Below are 19,494 nucleotides of genomic sequence, written 5' to 3' on the forward strand. Positions count from 1 at the left end.
TAAATTCCCAGAGAAGCTTTTCTCTCTCCCAGACAACCTTTGCCATTGTCTCAGAAGACACCTTAAGCAAATCCTAGAATGGGCAAAGGCTGAGGTACAGATGTGCTGTCTGTGATGCTTTGTGATGGTTAACAGGAGGAGACATAAAGCAACTGATAGGTGACAATTAAAGGGATTGGTTTGCATAATTAGCAAACAATTGGGATAATATGCTGGGAAGGAACAGACACACATTTCTTTGGGTCCCAGGAGGTCAGAAAACCCCACAGCAATTCCAGGTCTTCAGCTTCTTCCCCTTAATCCTTGGGGGAGGGGAGGGTTACCAAAAGCAAACTGTGTAGTAACTGTTGCCACCAGCAAGTCTGCAAGCATCTCCTGCTGGATGGATTTGCACATCCAGCACTCCGTACACAAGCACTACAATTTCGAAGCTTCACCTAGCTGCCGCATCTCCTGCTTTGTTGCTACAAGCTAGCACAAGGATGAGCTATCACACTTTCACAATTTTGAGCAATTGCACTCAAGGGATGGTGAGCTTATGTGCTGCCCCCTCCCATTTACTGTTCTTAAGATAGTACAAGCGAATAGGAATGGTGTGTTTAGAGAAATCAGGTTTCCAGCATTCAAAATATACGTTTCATAAACAAAAAAAGAGTATGTATGGCCTGTTCAAGCATCAGACTGAGAAAGGATACAAAGAAAGATGAAAATATTCATTACGCAGCCCTCATACCCTATGCTGAGTACTTATGATGGTTAACTAGAATAGGCTGGTAATTTGTGAAGTTATAGCATTTAAAAGTCCGTCAGTATCTCAGAGTCTGGTCCTTTCCCCATTGTGCTCACCACGTGGGCAAAGTGATGTCCCTAGGTAAAGGTTTCGTCTTCATGGCTTGTACCCATCCAAATAAAAAACCAAAAGAAGAGAGATTTTTCCCCTTTAGCCATAGAATTTATAATCTCTCTTTCAAGAGTCCATCTCCACCTGGGGTTGTCCTCACTTTCTTGCTTCCAGAGGAAGAAATTACTGTTTTGCCATTTGGCTGTCCGTGACCCTGTCTCTTTATAGTGTGTGTGTGTTTGTGCACCTGGAAATCAGGTGACCTCTAGTGACTGACTATGTGTGCACCTGGAAGTCATGGCGACCTCTGGTGACTGACCCCTCCTGGGTGCCTGGAGAATATTCAGAGAGGTGGCTGAATAAAGTCTGCCTCTGTCCTCCCTACTGCTGGTATTTCCCAGACTCGACCCTCAGCTTCTGAGATCTGGCTTGCCTGGGCTATTCAGGTCAGGGCACTGTGGAAAAAAGAATTTCCTTTTGTCTATCCTGAGCCTACTGCCCATCAGCTTCATTAAATGCCCTCAAGTTCTAGTCTTTTGGGGGAGGGAGAAAAACTCTCTCCACTCCATACATAATTTTATAAACTTCTATCATGCCCCCCCCCCCCCTCTCTTTTCTAAACTGAAAACTCTTTTCTAAACTGAAAACCCTTCAGCCTTTTCTCATAGGAAAGGTGCTCCACCCCCCTAATCATTTGGTTGCTCTGTATTTTTCCCAGCTCTGCAATGTCCTTTTTGACCAGAACTGTACATAGTATTCCAAATGAGGCCGCACCATAGATCTACCCAGGGGAGCATTACAATATCGGCCGTTTTATTCTCAATCCCTTTCCGTCTGCAGTGTTCTTTATAAAAAGTCTGCAAAACGGTTTCCTTCCATACAGCATCTGTAGAACTGAGCTCTGGCTCACGAAATCTCATGCTGGAATAAATGTTGTTACTCTTTAAGGGGCCGACAGCCTTCTGGAAAGAAAGGGCCCTGTCCTCCTCGTCCCCCCGGACTGCGCTTCTCCCTTCCAATCCCACGGTGTTACCCCACTCAGAAGAAGAGCCTGGGCGAGCCGCCTACTCCCCACGCGCACAGCCCCATTCCAACTCCGCTTCTACTTCGGTTCGACCCCTATCGCTCATGTGCACAGCATATCCCGCCTCGCCGGTTCCCACCTGCGGGGTGAGCAGCGTCCGGACGTGCCTCAGCTGCATGTCCCGATCCCGCTGCCCGGGCTTTGCGCCGCGTCCCCGCCCGTTACCCAGGTAACAGCTACCGGGACCGGGCCACCTCTGATGATACTAGAGGTGACGCATGGAACGGCGAACGAATGACTGTCTCTCCCACGGGAGGGGCGGGACCAGGAGCACCGCTAGAGCGCATGCTCCATCGTCGCCCTCGAAGCAAAGGAGGAGGGTCGGCGGCTCAGCCAGGCAAAGTCCCACCCCCTCAGACAAGCTCCGCCCCCAGGCCGAGGCCCCGCCCCAGCCGTGCCGCGTCTCTCCCCTTGGTTTCCCCGATGGAGGCTCTGCGGGCGGCGGGACGGGCTGTGCTCAGGAGCCCTAGTCTGGCTCGGCATCGCCTGGGCGTGTCCCGCCTCCGCCGACACCGGCAACGTGAGTAAGCGGGTGGCAGGAGGAGAGGGGGATGCGACGGTCGGGTGGAAGCAGAGCCGATCCGCTTCCTTGCCCGGATCCAAAGCCCCGATCGGAGGGAGGAGGCGGGTGATCCGACGCTGGAGCGGCAGCGGTTGCTGGGAGACGGGATCCTGAGCGAGCAGCATCCAGCGCGCCCCGCCGGTCCTCTCTCTGGGGAGCCTGCGGGATAAAAGGAGAGGGTCGCTCCGGCGGGTCCCTTCCTCCCCTTCCCTCCCTTGGCTTTGTTGCTTAGCAACCAGAGATGGGGGGGGGGGGGCGCTGTTCAGGCTAGGCTTTGCCGTGATTACCTCCTCCAGTCAGTCTTGTCAGTTGTGCACCTGTTGAGCCCCCGCCTCTTGGCTAGACATGTCGGAGAAGGGGGGGAGCAGGTGGGTGCCTTACAAGAGCTAGCACCCTGGACAGGAGCCTTCCCAAGAGAGGCAACAGCCTGCCCAAGTATTTGTTCCTGATGGGCGTTCCTATGTCCTCTCCTGTATCCTTCTGCCCCCCCCCCCCTAACGTGGTGGAGTCCAGGAAGGCAGACCCAGAGGGGCTGGGGATATTGGGTTGCTTTCTGCTGGGGGGAATGGCTGCACCACCTCCTGAATAGGCAGAAGGCAGCTTCCCCTATGGACAGGGTTTCTCAGGGGAACAGGAAGAAGGCAGAAAGATTACAGTGTTATAAGGAGCAGGCTACAGAAGGAGATTTGTCTTGTGTTTCTGCTTGTGATTTTATATGTGGCAAATCAGACGGCAGGATGGCTTAGGGCTGGAATTGATGGTGCTATATGCATAACATTTATTCATAATATCAATTCGCTAGAAAACTGCTTCCCAGGACTCGTTTCTTAGGTGTGGTGTAGGCTGTCTCTCCCCTTCTGTTCGCACTCTGCCCCAAGGCTTTATGAGCTGCATGTTGAGGCTGCTGCTGCTGATTCTCTGAAAGTCTCCTATATGAGAAGCATATGGCAATTGCCTGCCCCAGAAATCAAGGCTGTCCTCATTCTGGGCCATGAATATTTATGTCTCACATGGAATGTGTGAGGCAGTCGGGAGCGCAGGTGAAGGGAAGCCAGCCTGACAGCGTGAGGTGTTCATGCCCCACATTTAGCAGGAGAGCATCATGCGCTTCTCATGAACACCTACTTACTCTCTGGAAGAACTGAACAACAAGGGGGGTTGCAGAGAAGGAACTGCTGAGAAGATAATTATTCCCCAGTGGAAACAAAGCATTTTTACCTGGGAAAGAAGGTAGAGTTTACTTAAACTTTACAGAAGAAGCAGACACGGATGATCTGTTTAAATATTGAAGTAATGATGAAGGCTGCATACACACAGTGCTAATCGTCTGTTCTGAAGAGCCAGTTTGGTGTAGTAGTGGTTAAGAGCATGGACTCTAATCTGGGAGAACCAGGTTTGATTCCCCATGTAGCTGCTGGTGTGACCTCGGGTCAGTCATAAGTTCTCTCAGAGCTGTTCTTTCAAGGGCAGTTCTCTCAGAGCTCTCTCAGCCCCTCCCACCTCACAGGGTTTCTGTTGTCGGGAGGGGAAGGGGAAGGAGATTGTAAACCCCTCTGAGACGCCTTCGGGTAGTGAAGGGCTGGGTATAAATCCAATCTCTTCTCTTCTTGAACTCATAGCCGTTCCCAGTGCAGAGACACTCACAGTGGCAACGAAGCATCCCCATGGCAGTTCCAACACTCCTTACATCTCCCTCCTCCTGCCCTGTGTCACCGGAGGGCTTTTTTGCCAGCATGTTAAAAAAAATCAGTAGTTTTATATCACTGTAGCCTAATGCTGTAGCAATATGGTAACTACAGACTTTTTAAAAAACTGACCAAATGTCCTCCAGTGGCCCAGTGTGGAAAATGGCAGCTGTAAGAGGCTGGTGGCAGCAAAATGCTGCTGAATTAGGCGGCAGTTTCAGAAATTTATCTATTTATTTATATCCTGCCTTTCTCCTCAATGGGGACCCTAAGTGGCTTACATCATTCTCCTCTGTTTCATTCTCACAACAATCTTGTGAGGCAGGTCAGGCCGAGAGCGTGTGACTGACCCAAGGTCACCCAGCAAGCTTCCATGGCAGAGTAAGGGGATTCGCATCTGGGTTTCACCGATCATAGTCTGACTCTTTAACCACTATATCACATTGGTTGTTGAACACCTTCCTGTCCAGGTGGGTGAGCAAACCTGCTTGGACTGCAATCTTCCTGGAAAGATTATAGCAGAGCAGGTTTGGGAAAGACTGGAGCAAAGCAGGGGGAAACCTGGAATGTGGATGACTGGGGGACAATGTCATGTTGATGCTCTGGAAAACACTGCTCTGGTTTGAAGCCCCGGGAACAACAAAACAGCTGTGTGGATGCAGCAGAAGAAGTGAAGGATAAACATAGATTAGTTCTAACCTATTAATTTTTGTGGTTATTTTCGTAACCACCAACAGAGTTTCTAAGATCATATTTGAGGCAGAGAGAACCATCACTCTTCCGCCCCACCATAAATGAATTTCCCTAATTGAATTTAGCAGATCCCAACTGCCCCAGAACACCGCTTATCATTCATGCAAGCAGCTCTTCCCAGCATTTTTACTTAAGGCTAGGGGAGTGCATATCCAGGCTGGTTCCCATGAAGCATAACACACTCTCTATATATAGTTTGTAGGGCAAGGCTAGGCAAGAAGGGTTTTCTTTCTTTTTTTTGCTTGAGTGCCAGATTTATGTATTTCATTTCAGAGAGTAGCCATGTTGAACAGCCAGGTTCAAGTCCAATAGCGCCTTAGAAAGATTTTTGGGATATAAGCCTTCGAGAGGGAAGTTTGACTCCCAGAAGCTTATACCCCCAAGATTGTGTTGATTTCTAAGGTGCTCCTGGACTTGAATCTAGCAAATGTATGTATTTGATGCATGTATGTATTGCCTTTCTGCCCTTGCATTCAAGGCTGCTTAAAATTCAAAGTAACACCTATGATATGCAGAACACAAAAGGAAAAGGGGACTGAGATGAAAGGAGATTCAGGCATTAACTCTTCAATACCCTATGCAATGATTCTGTAATGACCAGCTGAAATGACTTCTGCAAGGGATCATTCAGGGGGTCATGGGGAGCCCAGTGGCACTTGGGCCTAGGTGGGCTTGACAGAGGGGCTGGGCTTGAAATGAAACCGTGGAAGGGTGGGGGCCTTCCTGCCCTCCTCCAGTGGGCCCTTCTGTGAAGTGGATTAAGAGGAAAGCTGTGCCAGACTGGCTTGAGTGCCCCCTGCTTTTGGGGGGCAACAAGGGAACTGCAGGACTGAGCAAAATGGCCTGGTGCATCACCATGTAGCACAGATTGAGAGAATTAAAGTGGACCGGGAGGTTTAAGCCCGTTTTTTGACAATATACTCCAGGTCAACAGCTTCACTCATCAGCCTACTTAGGGTCAAACTAAACAAAACATTTTGACACAAGTTGAGTTGGGTTGTGCAGCCCCTCCCCATGGAGCAAATAGTGTCCCTCCAGACTGTTTTAGTTCAGGAAAAGCCTCCCCCTGTGCCACAGTCTTGATCCACATTGGGCTCTGGCACACTTGGGAGCTTTGCTTCCCACAGGTCATGTTTGGCTTTACCATCTTGAGCCAAAATGTCTTGTCTAGTTTGAGCCTCAGAGTACCATCATATGGGCAGGATAGATCTGCATCTGCCTACTTCAGAGTCTTTTCTGTGGTGGCTCTTGGGTGGTGGAACAGCCTTTCTGTGCAGGTCAGGGAGCCCCCCCCCCATTATTAACCTTTCAAAGGGGGTGTAAGACCAAATTATTGAAATGGGTCTTGTGAAAAAATGCATTTTTTCCTGAGAGGTTTGAGATGGCTTTGGGGGCACAGAACAAGCAGGAGGGGAGGAAGTCAGTGCAATTGCTTTCCAGAAGTACCTCAGCCCACTTTCATACAGATGCTAATAGATCTAGCAGGTAAGATAATGGGTGGGTCAAGATCTCCCCCTTCCCCAAGCAGGGGTCCCCAAGCAGAGGTCCATCAGTGGCTATTAGCCACAAGGTATAGTTAGGGGCTCTGGGGCAAGTGATGCTCTGTCTTCTTGGTGCTTGGGGGGGGTCAACAGTGGGAGGGCTTCTAATGTCCTGGCCCCACTGGTGGACCTCCTGATGGCACTGGTATTTCTGGTCACTGTGTGACACAGAGTGTTGGACTGGATGGGCCTTTGGCCTGATCCAACATTGGTGTCTCTTATGTTCTTATGTTATGTAGGGAACAGGGATTTGGGAGGAACTGAATAGTAGAGAGACTCCAGGAAGAAACTGGAGATCTCCAGGTAAAACCTCTTGACCCAGCCTGTCCTGGTCAGTGGGTGGGGGAAAGAGAGGAGGCAAAACTCAGGGAAGCAAGGAGGAAGTGGTCTTTTCTTTGGGTGCTGCATCCATGAAAGCAGACAGACCTCTCCACTGAGAAGGCAGGCATTTTGAACATGTGATCACCTGGAGAAAGCTTCAAAGTAATGGTAACTCTGTAGAGATCTATAATTTTCTAAGCTAAGGAGCCTGTCCTATATTTTAACATCTGATAGAGCATGTATAGAAAGAGGAACAGAGGATTTGCATATTACCCTTTTCTTTTGGATCCCTTGCTCAATCTGGGGCTGTACTAAAAGGATGCTTGTGAACATTTTCTTTTTAGTAAATACTTTATTACTTTTGAAGCTGGCAGTGGTTCTCTGTACCACATAGACCTACCGTCTCAGACACTCTATTTTAAAAGGAGCACCAGGGGGAAGGCCGGCAGTTGGCAAGTGGCTTTTCTTCCAGGGGCACACAAGGCAGTAACCTGTCCCTGTGGTGACCAGACACTGGGCAGCGGGAGACAGAGGCAAGCCCTCAGTACTGGGAAAGGAAGCTGGGAGTGTTGACCCTTCTAGTGGGCAATTCCACACAAAGGTCAGGTGGTGGTGGTGGGCTACCCGAGAGTGGAAGAAAAGCCTCTCCAGGTGTTGAGAAAAACCTTCGAAGGCAGGGTGGAATAGGGCCTGCAGGCCAGAGCAAGCCAATTCTGCCATAGGCCTTCCAGTGGGTAAAGGTATTGTGATCATCTGAACTTGTTGGTTAATCTGTGCTCATGTGTAGGTTTTAATAGTATGTTTTATTCTGTAGTATTTTAAAAAAAGTCATTATAACCTGCCTGGAGCCCTTTTTAAGAGAAAGGTGGGCTAAAAGTGTCTTAAATAAGATTAGAGACTAGACGTGTCCCCTAGAATTCTTAGAGACTGTGGCTCTGGTCCTGTTGGGTGCAACTTGTTGAGAGAATGATTTCGTGAGTTACATGTTTTCTTTCTTTGAGATTAAAATACAATTAACAGTATCTGAATTGGGGTCCATAGGCAGTGTTGTAAAGATCTATTGATGTATCATTAGAGAGCCAGTGCTGCGGTGTGGTAGAAAGTTGGACTAGAATCTTAGAAACCCAAGTCTGAATTCCCCTTCTGCTGTGGAAACTTGCTGGGTGACCTTGGGCCAGTCACTCTCTTTCTCTCAGCCTAACCTAATGGTTCTAAAGATGGAGGCAGAAGGCGGGGAGAATGATGTCGTAAGCACCTTAGGGCTCCCACTGAGGAGGAAAGCAAGGTATAAATATGTAAATCAATAAGTATAGCGTTGCACCAAATGGCATTCCTTGTTCCTCTCTCTCTCCCCGCTGAACTTTCCGTTGCAGAACTCCCAGAGACCTGGACTGACATGCGTGAGCCTCTCTTGGAGGGCATGGGGTTTGCCCTCAAGTACCTGGGCATGACACTGGTGGAGAAGCCTAAAGGGGAGGACATGGCGACCGCAGCCATCCACCGGATCATTTCCATGGTAGGTTGTTTGTGGCTGCCTTGAAGAGAGCCTGGGGGAGGAGGCACCACTGGGGGGAGGCTGAACCACAGCAGCCCTAAAGCAGGCCTAGTAAAGCTTCTCCTTTGCCCCTCTGCCTTCCCCTCCTATGCCAGCATTTGGCTGGTCTTCTGTGCCCTTCAGAGCACTGGTTCATAGGGAGACGAAGTGTGGAGAGCCACTGTGACTGGGGAGGTTGAAGACTCGGCCTTCTCAGGGAACTGTGCGGAAGAAATCAGCCTGGATCCCTTGAGGGTAGGGATCAGGCCGCACACTCACCCACCGTCCCTCTACCTTGGCCATTATATAGTGCTGCAGCTGGTTGCTAGGATCACTGGCCAAGGAGCATGCTGATGAGCACATGGCCCCAATCTTTCTTCCCCTGCCTCTTCTTCCTATCTTCAGGCTCGGGTGGGACCCAAGAAGTTCCAGAAGGTGATTCTGACTGTCTCGCCCCGCGGCCTTTCCCTGCAGGATGCCGAGACAAAGGAGACCATTGAAAATGTCTCCATCTACAGGTGCGGCTGGAGCAGAGGGCATCCCCTGAGGGGATATTGCTGCAGGGTGTGTGTGTGTGTGTGTGTGTGTGCGAGCGTGCGCATGCACAGGCAGTGTCTTTCAGAGCCAGAAAGAGATGGGGCAGCCATCCATCAGTCACCCTGGTTCTCCTTGTATCAAACACCTTGAAATACCACTGGCTTGGTGACCCGCAGCAGTGTCGTCATGATCTTGGGCAGGGTTCAATATGTCCAACAACCCCCCAGATTATGCTTTGTAGAAACCCAAGGCCTGGTGTGAAGGGAAGGCCCCAGAACACACAGGCCTGGCCATAAGCCTTCCTTGAAGAGGAGAAATGTGAGAGAGTTCCAGCTCGGGCCTCTGCCACCAGTCCAGAGGGGTGTTGTAAGAATTTTTGGATGTGTGGGTGTGTATTTAACCCTGTCACCCACACTTCCCCCCCCCCTCAGTTCGTGTGTCTCCTGAGTGTCGCCCCGTACCAAAGGCAGAAGTGCAAGCTTGGAATTCACTAGTCTCTTATTAAAATAAAACTTATCTTTATTATAGCAAAACATTCAGAGTCCTAGTTCCTAAACATACACACAGAAAAATAAACATGCAAAACAAAGTTTTCCCCACCCCATGCAAGCGCGTCAAGAGGCCTCTCTATGGCTGTCTCCTTTGGAGTCAGCCAAGTTCTGTTGTAAAACCACCCCATATTTATACCAGAGATCAAAAGGATCCCTTAATAACTGGATTACAGGTGTAAATTAACATTTAGAAGTTGAGACTGTTTTACAGGAAACTTTGTTTTCCTTCCTTGGTTGCACACAACAAAAGTTCACATTCCAAAAGGATCAATACAGTGTCATCCAGGTGTTCCCCAATCAGGGAAATAAACTGTGCTTTGATGTTTATCAGAGAGATGAAAGCAGGGTGGATTGGAGTCTGCCAATTTCCCAAATGGTCATATATTTTATGGCCTGGAAATTGGGGTTAGTGGCAAGTTTCACATCTGTGGAGCTTCCCTGGGAACTTCCTGACAATTTGAATGTGTTACATCATCAGTGAAAGAAAGGTCAAGCCAGTTTTGCTAGCAAGAGCAGAGGCAGAGATACATATGTGGATTTCATAAGCTATTTTGTTCATTTTAAACCCAAACACCCAAACCCAAACACTTCCATCTTTCAATATTTCTTACCACAAGGGGCAGTTATGTTAGTCTGTTGTAGCAACGTTAACCAGGAGTCTGGTAGCAGATGACTGGACACGTGAAGCTGCCTTGCATGGAATCAGGCTCTTGGTCCATCGAAGCCAGTCCTGTCTGTCCTGACTGGCAGCATCCGTCCAGGAGCTCTCGAGCTCTTCCGCACAACTTACTGCCTGATCCTTTCAGCTGGAGATGCCAGGGATTAAATTGGGGACCTTCTGCACCTCGGGCAGATGCTCTGCCACTGAGCCACAGCCCTTCTCCTTAGCTTTTGTGGCTCTAAGGTATATTTGATTAAGCAAGCTCTGATTTGCAAAAGCTTCTACTGGAATACATGCTGTTCATCTCAAAGGTGCTACTGGACTCGTATTTAATCCGACCTGCTCATTTGGGGCGGGGGGAGGTGTGTGTTTTTCTGCCTACATGCAGAATAGCTGATCTCTGTTCCCCCGGTAGTGCTGTTGGGAGGAGAGAGGCATGCTGGCTAGCTTCTGTTCCCTTGGCTGTGGATGGTGTACGACCTGTGGCTTTTGCATGTGGACTCTTGCATATGCTGTAGATCCCCTGTCACTGCGGCTCCTGCTTTTGGCACGGGGCTCATGCTTAACATGCCCACAGGAGGCATTAAGCCCCTTTCCTGCCCTCTCCCCCTAGGATTTCCTATTGCACCACGGACAAGCTGCAGAACAAGGTCTTTGCCTACGTGGCACAGAACCCGCAGAGCGGAGCGCTCGAGTGCCATGCTTTTCTGTCGCCCAAGAAGAAGATTGTAAGCTCCGCTCTGGACTGCGTTCCCCTGTGGGGACTGTGGGGGCTTGGGGAGGGAAGAGGGCTGGTTCCCAGTGCTGGGCCAGGGCTTCTCATTTACCAGACTGCCCTTCGACATGCTGCCTAGATGAGACGGTGCAGGCTGGCTGGCTCCGGGGGGGGGGGGGGTTCCTTCTGCCTGGCCCTTTGCTTCTGCCTGCCTCCCCCCCCCCTTCTGTTGCAGGGATCTTTCCAGGTCGGCTGCCTTCTCAGTCACCTGTGCCTTCTCTTCCAACATCTAGGCCCAAGCTGTGACACTGACTGTGGCACAAGCCTTCCAGGTAGCCCTGGATCTTTGGGAGGCCGCTCAGGCAGGTAGGAACCCCTCTGTCATTTTTGGGCTGGGGTGAGGACTCCTTTCCTCCCCGGTGAGGCTTAGCCCCGATGCAACATCAGTGGCTCCACTAAACCTCCCTCGGGGTCTGCTTCTGGCCCGCCTCCCTGGCCCTGGCTTGTCCTTTTCCAGGTCGGGCAAGTGAAGCCCAGAGGTGGGAGCTTAATTCTGAACCTCCTGATCTCAAATGGGCAGAACAAGCTTCGAGTTATTCAGGAAGGAGGGGTGGGGGCTCTTGACATGCTCAGAGGAGTCGCGTTCTAGATCAGTCATGAGTTGTCGGCTACCTCACAAGCACTGAGAAGGATTTTTTTTACTCCCTACCCTGATTTCGTTCCAGGTTCCAGGCAGGAGCACCCGCTGAGTACGCTGTGCCCCATGGAAAGCACTTGCCAGCCAGTCAGGTCACCCATGGGTAGCCCCCCCTTCAAGGCAAACTTTGAGGTATGGAATTGGGCCTGGGCCTCCCCCTTTGTATTCAACTCTGTGATGGCAGGAGGGCCCTGCTGCCTCCTAGAAGGTGGGAGTGAGGGGGCTCCGTGGTCTGATACCTCCCTCCTCCCTGGCCATGTAGGTGGTGAATGCCCAAGGCCTTAGGGAGGAGCCTTGGGGCTTTACCTGCAGCCATGTGCTTTTTTATGGTGCTAGGATGATGATGATGAGGAGGAGGAGGAGGAGGAAGAAGGCGATCTCCACGAATCCTGTTCTGGGTAGGTGAGAGGCCTCAGCACTCTGCCATGCAAGTTTGCTTGGGAGGCCTTTGGCCAGTCTGTGTCTGTCTGTCTGTCTGTCTGTCTCTCTCCCCCTCTTCCTCCCTCCCTCTCTGTCTCTCCCCCTCTCTCCCCCCTCTCTCCCCCCTCTCTCCCTCCCTCTCTCCCTCTCTCCCCCTCTCCCTCTGCCTAACCTACCTCACAGGGTGGTTGTTGTGAGGATGAAAAGGAAGAAGGGAGGACAATGTTGTAAGCTGCTTTGGGTCCCCACTGGGAAGAAAGGTGGGTTATAAGTTATAACTATCAAATAGTCGTAGAAGAAGAATTGGTTTTTATGTCCCGCTTTTCTCTACCCTTAAGTCTCAAAGTGGCTTACAATCACCTTCCCTTCCTCTCCCCATAACAGGCACCTTGTGAGGTAGGTGGGGCTGAGAGAGTTCTGAGAGGACTGGGTCTGGCCCAAGGTCACCCAGCAGGCTTCAAGTGGAGAAGTCAGGAATCAGTTTGGTGTACTGGTTTGGCGGACTCTGATCTGGAGAACTGGGTTTGATTCCCCACTCCTCCACATGCAGCCAGCTGGGTGACCTGGGGCCAGTCACATTTTTCTCAGAGCTGTTCTCTCAGGAGCAGTTATCTCAGAGCTCTGTCAGACCCACCTACCTCACAGGGTGTCTGTTGAGAGGAATGGAAGGAGATTGTAAGCCGCTCTGAGATGCCAAGTAAAGGGCAGGGTATAAATCCAACTCTTATTCTCCAGATTAGAGTCTACCGCTCTTAACCACTACACCACGCTGGCTTCCCCTTTGGAAGTTGGCAGGGATGGTGCTCAGTTGTGATTGCAGGACTGTGGCATGAATGAGAGGCCACCCGGCTCCTTGGCATCTCTGTTGGGTTGTGGGGGCCCTCTGCTGCTTTGACAGGTCTCTCTTTTTTTCTGCACCAAGCTGCACAGAGGAGGCTGGCCAGCCCACAACAGGTAAAAGAGCTCTCTGGTTCCCCTTGCTTGATCTTCCCGCTTTCCATCTCTCAGCACCCTCTTTCCCACTCCCCCATCCCACCCCATCCCAGCATGCCTCACTCTCCTCAGCACCTGTGCTCTTATCCGTCTGTGTTTCAGATGAGGGGTGCCTTGCATTTGGGAGCTCCCCAGTCACACAGTTCCAGTCGGAGGCAGCCATGGGAAGCGGTCGCCCCAACAGCCATCTGCCTCCAGGGACGCTTTTCTAAGTTCGCCTCGGACGCTGCCATTCTCGCCATCTCCAGCACCACTTGTTTGTAGCACACAAAGGACCAGCCAATCTTCCTCAGCCCTCCAGGCGCAGCTCCCTGATTGGCCGGCATCACCTTACTTAACTCCGAGCCTCAATTAGCCTTAGGGTCACCAGCAGTGCTCCCGTCGCTTGGCCTGAGTCACCTGAGGGGGGACTGCTCCACGTTCTGTCTGCAGCAGGGGGTGTTCTGGGACCTCCCGTGGGTGTATCCGGTAATGGTGCTGGGCCTTGTTTGAAGGCCACACCCCTGCAGGCCAAGAGGGGCATCCCGCCTCTGGCCAGGTGTGCTACTATGCAGGGAAACTAGTTCCAATCCCATTTTCCCCCTGCTCCTTGGAGGGGAGCTGTGTGTTGCAGGGGTACAGAGGAAGTCTGGCCTCTGCTGCCAGCTCTCCGCATGGTCTGGTGCGAAGGCAGCAAATCCCCCCCTATGCCCTTCCCCTTGTCTCTCATCACTGCCAAATCACAGCTTTGTAGCAAAAGATGTTAGTTTTTCATGTCCTTTTCTAAAGGGAAATAAACGATTTGTACTGTTGTACTTTGGTGCCCCTCCTTGCAGCCCCCCCAGTCCAGATCAGTCGGTGTGAGCAGAGGTCAACATACCGAAGCCCAGCTCTTGGGACTCAGTTTCCAGCCGGACTGGTTTGTGTGGCTTCTCCCTCCTTCCCAGGCATGTCCCAGCCTGGCGCAAACTCATCTCTCCTCTCCTCCTTTTTTGCTTCTGCTGGACCAGGAGTGGTAGTGTGAGGTTCTCTACTCCTGGCCGACTGGTCCGTGGGAAGCTGCCGGCCTGGCAGTGCTGGGGCAGGGTGGCACATTGTGTCCCAAGGCTTTCAGAGTGGAGGGGAGTGCCAGTGAGTGGTGCCAATGAGAGCAGAGTGGTCCAAAGGAGGAAGCGAACAAGTCAGGTCTGGCCATGTGGGGAAGGGTGGCACACTTGGAATCCGGGCCCCCGGAAAAGACAGGCCTCCATCTCCCCCGTTCATTCCTTCCACATTTGGCAGACGTCGCTAGGGAGGGGAGCCCGGAGGACGCTTGTGAGCTAGCCATGGGACTGGGGGAATGTGAAAGGGGGAGAGGATTCCTGAGGGTTGGTTCTGTGGGCGTTGCAGGAGTGATCTCCCTCACGGGTGCAGGGCCCCAGGATTTAGGGCACTGTGGGGCTCAGTTGTTGTTGTTGTTGTTCAGTCGCACAGTCGAGTCCGACTCTTCGCGACCCCATGGACAATCTCCCGCCAGGCTCTCCTGTCTTCCGCCGTCCTCCGAAGTTGGCTCAATTTCATGTTCGTTGCATCGCTGACACTGTCTAACCATCTCATCCTTTGCCGTCCCCGTCTTCTTTGACCTTCAATCTTTCCCAGCATCAGGGTCTTTTCCAGTGAGTGCTCCCTTCTCATTTGGTGGCCAAAGTATTTGAGCTTCAGTTTCATTATCTGGCCTTCCAGGGAACAGTCAGGGTTGATTTCTTTGAGGATTGACTGATTTGTTCTTCTTGCAGTCCAAGGGACTCTCAAGAGTCTTCTCCAGCACCATAGTTCAAAAGAATCTATTCTTCGGCGCTCGGCCTTCCTTATAGTCCAACTCTCACAGCCATACATGACTACTGGGAATACCATTGCTTTGACCATGCGGACTTTTGTTGGCAGGGTGATGTCTCTACTTTTTATCATGCTGTTTAGGTTCGCCATCGCTTTCCTCCCAAGGAGCAGGCGTCTTTTAATTTCATGGCTGCAGTCACAGTCTGTGGTGATCTGGGATCCCAGGAACGTGAAGTCTGTCACTACTTCCACGACTTCCCCTTCTATTTGCCAAGGAGTGATGGGGCCGGATGCCATGATCTTAGTTTTTTTGATGTTGAGCTTCAAGCCCACTTTTGCGCTCTCCTCTTTTACTCTGAGCAAGAGGCTCTTTAGATCCTTTTCACTTTCAGCCATTAGAGTGGTATCATCTGCATATCTGAGGTTGTTGATCTTTTCCCCAGCAATCTTAATTCCCGCTTGTGATTCATCCAGGCCAGCATTTCGCATGATGTACTCTGCATATATATTAAATAAGCAAGGCGACAATATACATCCTTGTCGTACTCCTTTTCCTATGCTGAACCAATCAGTTGTTCCATATCCGGTTCTAACTGTCGCTTCTTGGCCCTTATACAGGTTTCTCAAGAGACATGTGAGGTGGTCTGGTACTCCCATCTCTTTAAGGACCTGCCATAGTTTGTTGTGATCCACACAGTCAAAAGCTTTAGCATAGTCAATGAAGCAGAAGTAGATATTTTTCTGGTACTCTCTTGCTTTCTCCATAATCCAGCGAATGTTGGCAATTTGATCTCTAGTTCCTCTACCTCTTCGAAACCCAGCTTGTACTTCTGGTAGTTCTCTATCCACGTACTGTTGAAGCCTAGCTTGTAGGATCTTGAGCATGACCTTGCTAGCGTGTGATATGAGTGCAATTGTGCGATAGTTTGAACATTCCTTGGCATTGCCCTTCTTTGGGATTGGAATGTATACTGATCTTTTCCAATCCTGTGGCCACTGTTGCGTTTTCCAAATTTGCTGGCAAATGGAGTGCAGCACTTTAACAGCATCATCTTCTAAGACTTTGAATAGCTCAGCTGGAATACCATCACCTCCACTAGCTTTGTTGTTAGCAATGCTTTCTAAGGCCCATTTAACTTCACATTCCAGGATGTCTGGCTCGAGGTCAGTGATTATACCGTCGTGGTTGTCAAGGACATCGAGGTCTTTCTTGTATAGTTCTTCTGTGTATTCTTGCCATCTTTTCCTAATCTCTTCTGCTTCTGTTAGGTCCCTACCGTTTTTGTCCTTTATCATGGCCAGCTTTGCATGGAACGCTCCCTTGATTTCTCCAACTTTCTTGAAGAGATCTCTAGTCCTTCCCATTCTATTGTTTTCTTCTATTACTTTGCACTGTTCATTCAGGAAGGCCTCCTTATCTCTCCTTGCTGTTCTCTGGAAATCTGCGTTCAGTTGGGTAAATCTTTCCTTTTCGCCTTTGCCTTTCGCTTTCCTTCTTTCCTCTGCTATTTGTAAAGCCTCATCAGAAAGCCACTTTGCTTTCTTACATTTCTTTTTCTTTGGGATGGTGGTGATTGCTGCCTCCTGTACGATGTCACGAACCTCTGTCCATAGTTCTTCAGGCACTCTATCTATCAAATCCAGACCCTTGAATCTATTCTTCACCTCTACTGTATATTCATCAGGGATGCGATCTAGGTCAAACCTGAATGGCCTCGTGGTTTTCCCGATTTTCTTCAGTTTAAGTCTGAATTTTGCAATGAGTAGCTCATGATCTGAACCACAGTCAGCTCCAGGTCTTGTTTTTACTGACTGGATAGAGCTTCTCCATCTTTGACTGCAAATTATATAGTCAATCTGATTTCGGTGTTGCCCATCTGGTGATGTCCATGTGTAGAGTCGCCTCTTAGGTTGTTGGAAAAGGGTGTTCGCTATGACCAGTGTGTTCTCTTGACAAAACTCTGTTAACCTTTGCCCTGCTTCATTTTGCTTTCCAAGGCCAAACTTGTCTGTTATTCCAGTTACCTTTTGACTTCCTACTTTAGCATTCCAGTCCCCTATGATGATGAGGACATCATTTTTTGGTGTTAGTTCTAGGAGGTGTTGTAGGTCTTCATAGAACCGGTCCACTTCAGCCTCTTCTGCATCAGTGGTTGGGGCATAGACTTGGATTACTGTGATGTTGAATGGTTTGCCTTGGAATCGGACAGAAATCATTCTGTCATTTTTGAGATTGTATCCCAGTACTGCCTTTTGCACTCTCTTGTTGACTATAAAGGCCACACCATTTTTTCTACGAGATTCCTGGCCACAGTAGTAGATATAATGGTCTTCTGAGTTAAATTCGCCCATTCCTGTCCACTTTAGTTCACTGATTCCTAGGATATCGATGTTCAGTCTTGCCATCTCATTTTTGACCACGTCAAGCTTACCTTGATTCATAGATCTTACATTCCAGGTTCCTATGTAGTATTGTTCTTTGCAGCATCGGACTTTCCTTTCACCATCAGACACATCCACAACTGAGGGTCCTTTCGGCTTTGGCCCAGCCGCTTCACTCTTTCTGGGGTTACTTGTACTTGCCCTCTGCTCTTCCTCAGTAGCATATTGGACACCTTCCGACATGAGGGGCTCATCTTCCAGCGTCATATCTTTTAGCCTTTTGATACTGTCCATGGGGTTTTCTTGGCAAAAATACTGGAGTGGGTTGCCATTTCCTTCTCCAGGTGGATCACGCTTGGTCTGAGTTCTCTGCTGTGGCCTGTCCGTCTTGGGTGGCCCTTCACGGCATAGCCCACAGCTTCATTGAACTGCGCAAGCCCCCTCGCCACGACAAGGCAGTGATCCATGAGGGGGCTCAGTAGGGGAGAGGAAATGGCAGACTGGCAACATCCCACTGAGGTGCAGTTTTAAGAAGGCCACGGCTCAACAGTGGAGCAGAGTTAACAAGCAGAAGGCAGCCAGGGTTAGGAAAGACCTTTTCTCTGTATGAGGCATTGGAGAATAGCCACCAGTCGGAGTAAGCAATGGGCTTGATAGCCCTAATGACTGACAATGATAGGCCTCAAGGGCTTCACCCAGCCTGGGTCCCTGGAGTGCACGGACACCCAGCCCATTCCCTTCCGGTACCTTCCAAGGCCCTCCGTGCAGGGCTGAGAATCCCCAGTTCTGTTGTCAGATGATTTAAATGAATGCAGAGTGAATGTTCTTATGTTCCGTGGGGATTGTAACAACACGGATTCTGGTATTTTGCTAACATAATCCAACTCTGACAGGTAAATGTTGGGAGGAGAGGCACAGGCTGTCCACTTACAGCGGTGGAAATGTATTCAGGGACCCTGACACAGACACCACTGGGGTGGGGCTAGGGTTTCCAACCTCCAGGTAGTGGCTGGAGATCTCCTGGGATCACAACTAATCTCTAGGTGGCAGAAATCAGTTCTCCTGAAGAAAATGGCCGCTTTGGAAGGTGGATTCTATAACATTATACCCCATTTAAGTCCCTCCCCTCTCAAACCCCACCCCCTTAGGCTCCACCCCCAAATAGCCAGGTATTTCTCAACTTGGAGCTGGCAACCCGTGGGAGGGGGGAGCAGACGAGGCATGTGTGTAGCTCCCAGCTGTTTGGTGTAGTGGTTAAGTGAGCGGACTCTAATCTGGGAGAACCGGGTTTGATTCCCCACTCCTCCATTTGCACCTGGCTGGATGACCTTGGGTAAGCCGTAGTTCTGATAAGAGCTGTTCTTGAAAAAGAGCAGTTTCTGTCAAGAGCTCTCTCAGCCCCACCCACCTCACATGGTGTCTGTTGTGGGGAGGGGAAGGGAAAGGCGTTTGTAAGGTGCTCTGAGACTCCTTTGGGTAGTGAAGGGCGGGGTATAAATCCAATCTCTTCTTTCTTCTAAAAGGACTCTTGGTAGTGTGTTCAAAACATCATCTGTGAGGACTACCCACTTACTTTTCTGAAAGAAACGCCACCCACCAAACCAACGCCGGTGGTCAGGTGTGTCAGACACACGCGTGATGCGACCTTCCCCCCCTGCCTACTCAAGACTATTGTGGGGGGGGGGGCGAAATAGGAGAGCACAGGCTGTGGCATTGCTTTTGCCGGAAGAGTCTTTTATTGAAAAGGACCTCACTGAGCAGTGCCACCGTCCCCTCCCACCCCACTGCCAATTCCCCGCGGAAGCCGAGGGAGGGCCCAGCTGCAGCTTCTCCCTTGCCCTCCCCACGCTCCTCTGCACTCTCCTCCCACAGTCCTCAGGTGGTGCTTACCCCTCCCGCCCCACCATGCAACACTCTGAGCTGTGTCCCCGGGCTGGAAGAGCTGGATTACTGGAAGACAGTAGATGCTGGTGCGCGTGCCTTGGAGTGGCCCAGCAGCCTCCAGGCTCCAGCTGGCAGTGTGTGTGTGTGTGTGTATGGGAGGGGAGAGCATGAGCGACTGTCAGTTCCTCCTATGGCACTTTGTCGTGGCTGGGAATGCTGGTTGGGGAGCACTTGGGGTGGAACCTGGGCAGTTGCGCTCTACGAGGGGACACTCCAGATGTTGCTCCTCTGGCAGGTGGGGGAGAGTGGAACGGGCTTCCTGAATTCTGGAGGAGGAGGAGGAGGAGTGGCTGAGGGCTTGAGGCAGAGGGGACGGCCAGGACCCTTGTCATACTGAGCTGGGGTCTGAATGCTGTTGGGACTAGGAAATGCCACCAGCCAGAGCCTTTGGCACAAGAGAGGGGTCAGCGGGGACAATTATTTTGTTGGGGGGGGGGGTTGGCAGCTTGTTACAGGCCTGACGAACTATTGTTGCTGGC

At 50.6% G+C, this 19,494-nt stretch overlaps 2 protein-coding genes and 1 long non-coding RNA gene across 3 annotated transcripts in view; 2 read left to right on the forward strand and 1 right to left on the reverse strand.

Annotated features, from left to right (window-relative positions):
• The window catches only part of IFT172 (intraflagellar transport 172), a 43,247-nt gene extending 41,197 nt beyond the window's left edge, over positions 1–2,050 (reverse strand). Inside the window, 1 exon segment of the mRNA XM_015415158.1 lies at positions 2,005–2,050. Within this exon segment, the coding sequence (XP_015270644.1) occupies positions 2,005–2,043 (39 nt within the window). The 5' untranslated portion in view covers positions 2,044–2,050.
• A 298-nt stretch (positions 2,051–2,348) lies between these two features.
• On the forward strand, positions 2,349–11,315 carry LOC107113763 (low density lipoprotein receptor adapter protein 1-like). The gene is made up of 6 exons (XM_015415127.1): positions 2,349–2,445; positions 8,161–8,303; positions 8,727–8,839; positions 10,684–10,798; positions 11,079–11,182; positions 11,303–11,315. The coding sequence occupies exons 1-6, from the start codon at positions 2,349–2,351 to the stop codon at positions 11,313–11,315; spliced, it is 585 nt and encodes a 194-aa protein (XP_015270613.1).
• Positions 11,316–11,513: 198 nt separating this feature from the next.
• Positions 11,514–13,604, forward strand: LOC107113800. The gene is made up of 3 exons (XR_001482621.1): positions 11,514–11,614; positions 11,819–11,880; positions 12,998–13,604. It is a non-coding gene; the product is annotated as an uncharacterized LOC107113800 (long non-coding RNA).
• The last annotated feature ends 5,890 nt before the right edge of the window (positions 13,605–19,494 follow it).

This window comes from Gekko japonicus, unplaced genomic scaffold, assembly GCF_001447785.1.
Source record: "Gekko japonicus isolate JY-2015 unplaced genomic scaffold, Gekko_japonicus_V1.1 scaffold63, whole genome shotgun sequence".
Lineage (NCBI taxonomy): Eukaryota > Metazoa > Chordata > Lepidosauria > Squamata > Gekkonidae > Gekko > Gekko japonicus.

Bases quoted from the DNA above. Each gene is read 5' to 3' on its own strand.
- LOC107113763 (XM_015415127.1), top strand. From the start codon at position 2,349: ATGGAGGCTCTGCGGGCGGCGGGACGGGCTGTGCTCAGGAGCCCTAGT. The intron at 2,446-8,160 runs GTGAGTAAGCGG...TTTCCGTTGCAG, and splicing joins CCTCCGCCGACACCGGCAAC to AACTCCCAGAGACCTGGACT. The intron at 8,840-10,683 runs GTGCGGCTGGAG...CTCTCCCCCTAG, and splicing joins GAAAATGTCTCCATCTACAG to GATTTCCTATTGCACCACGG.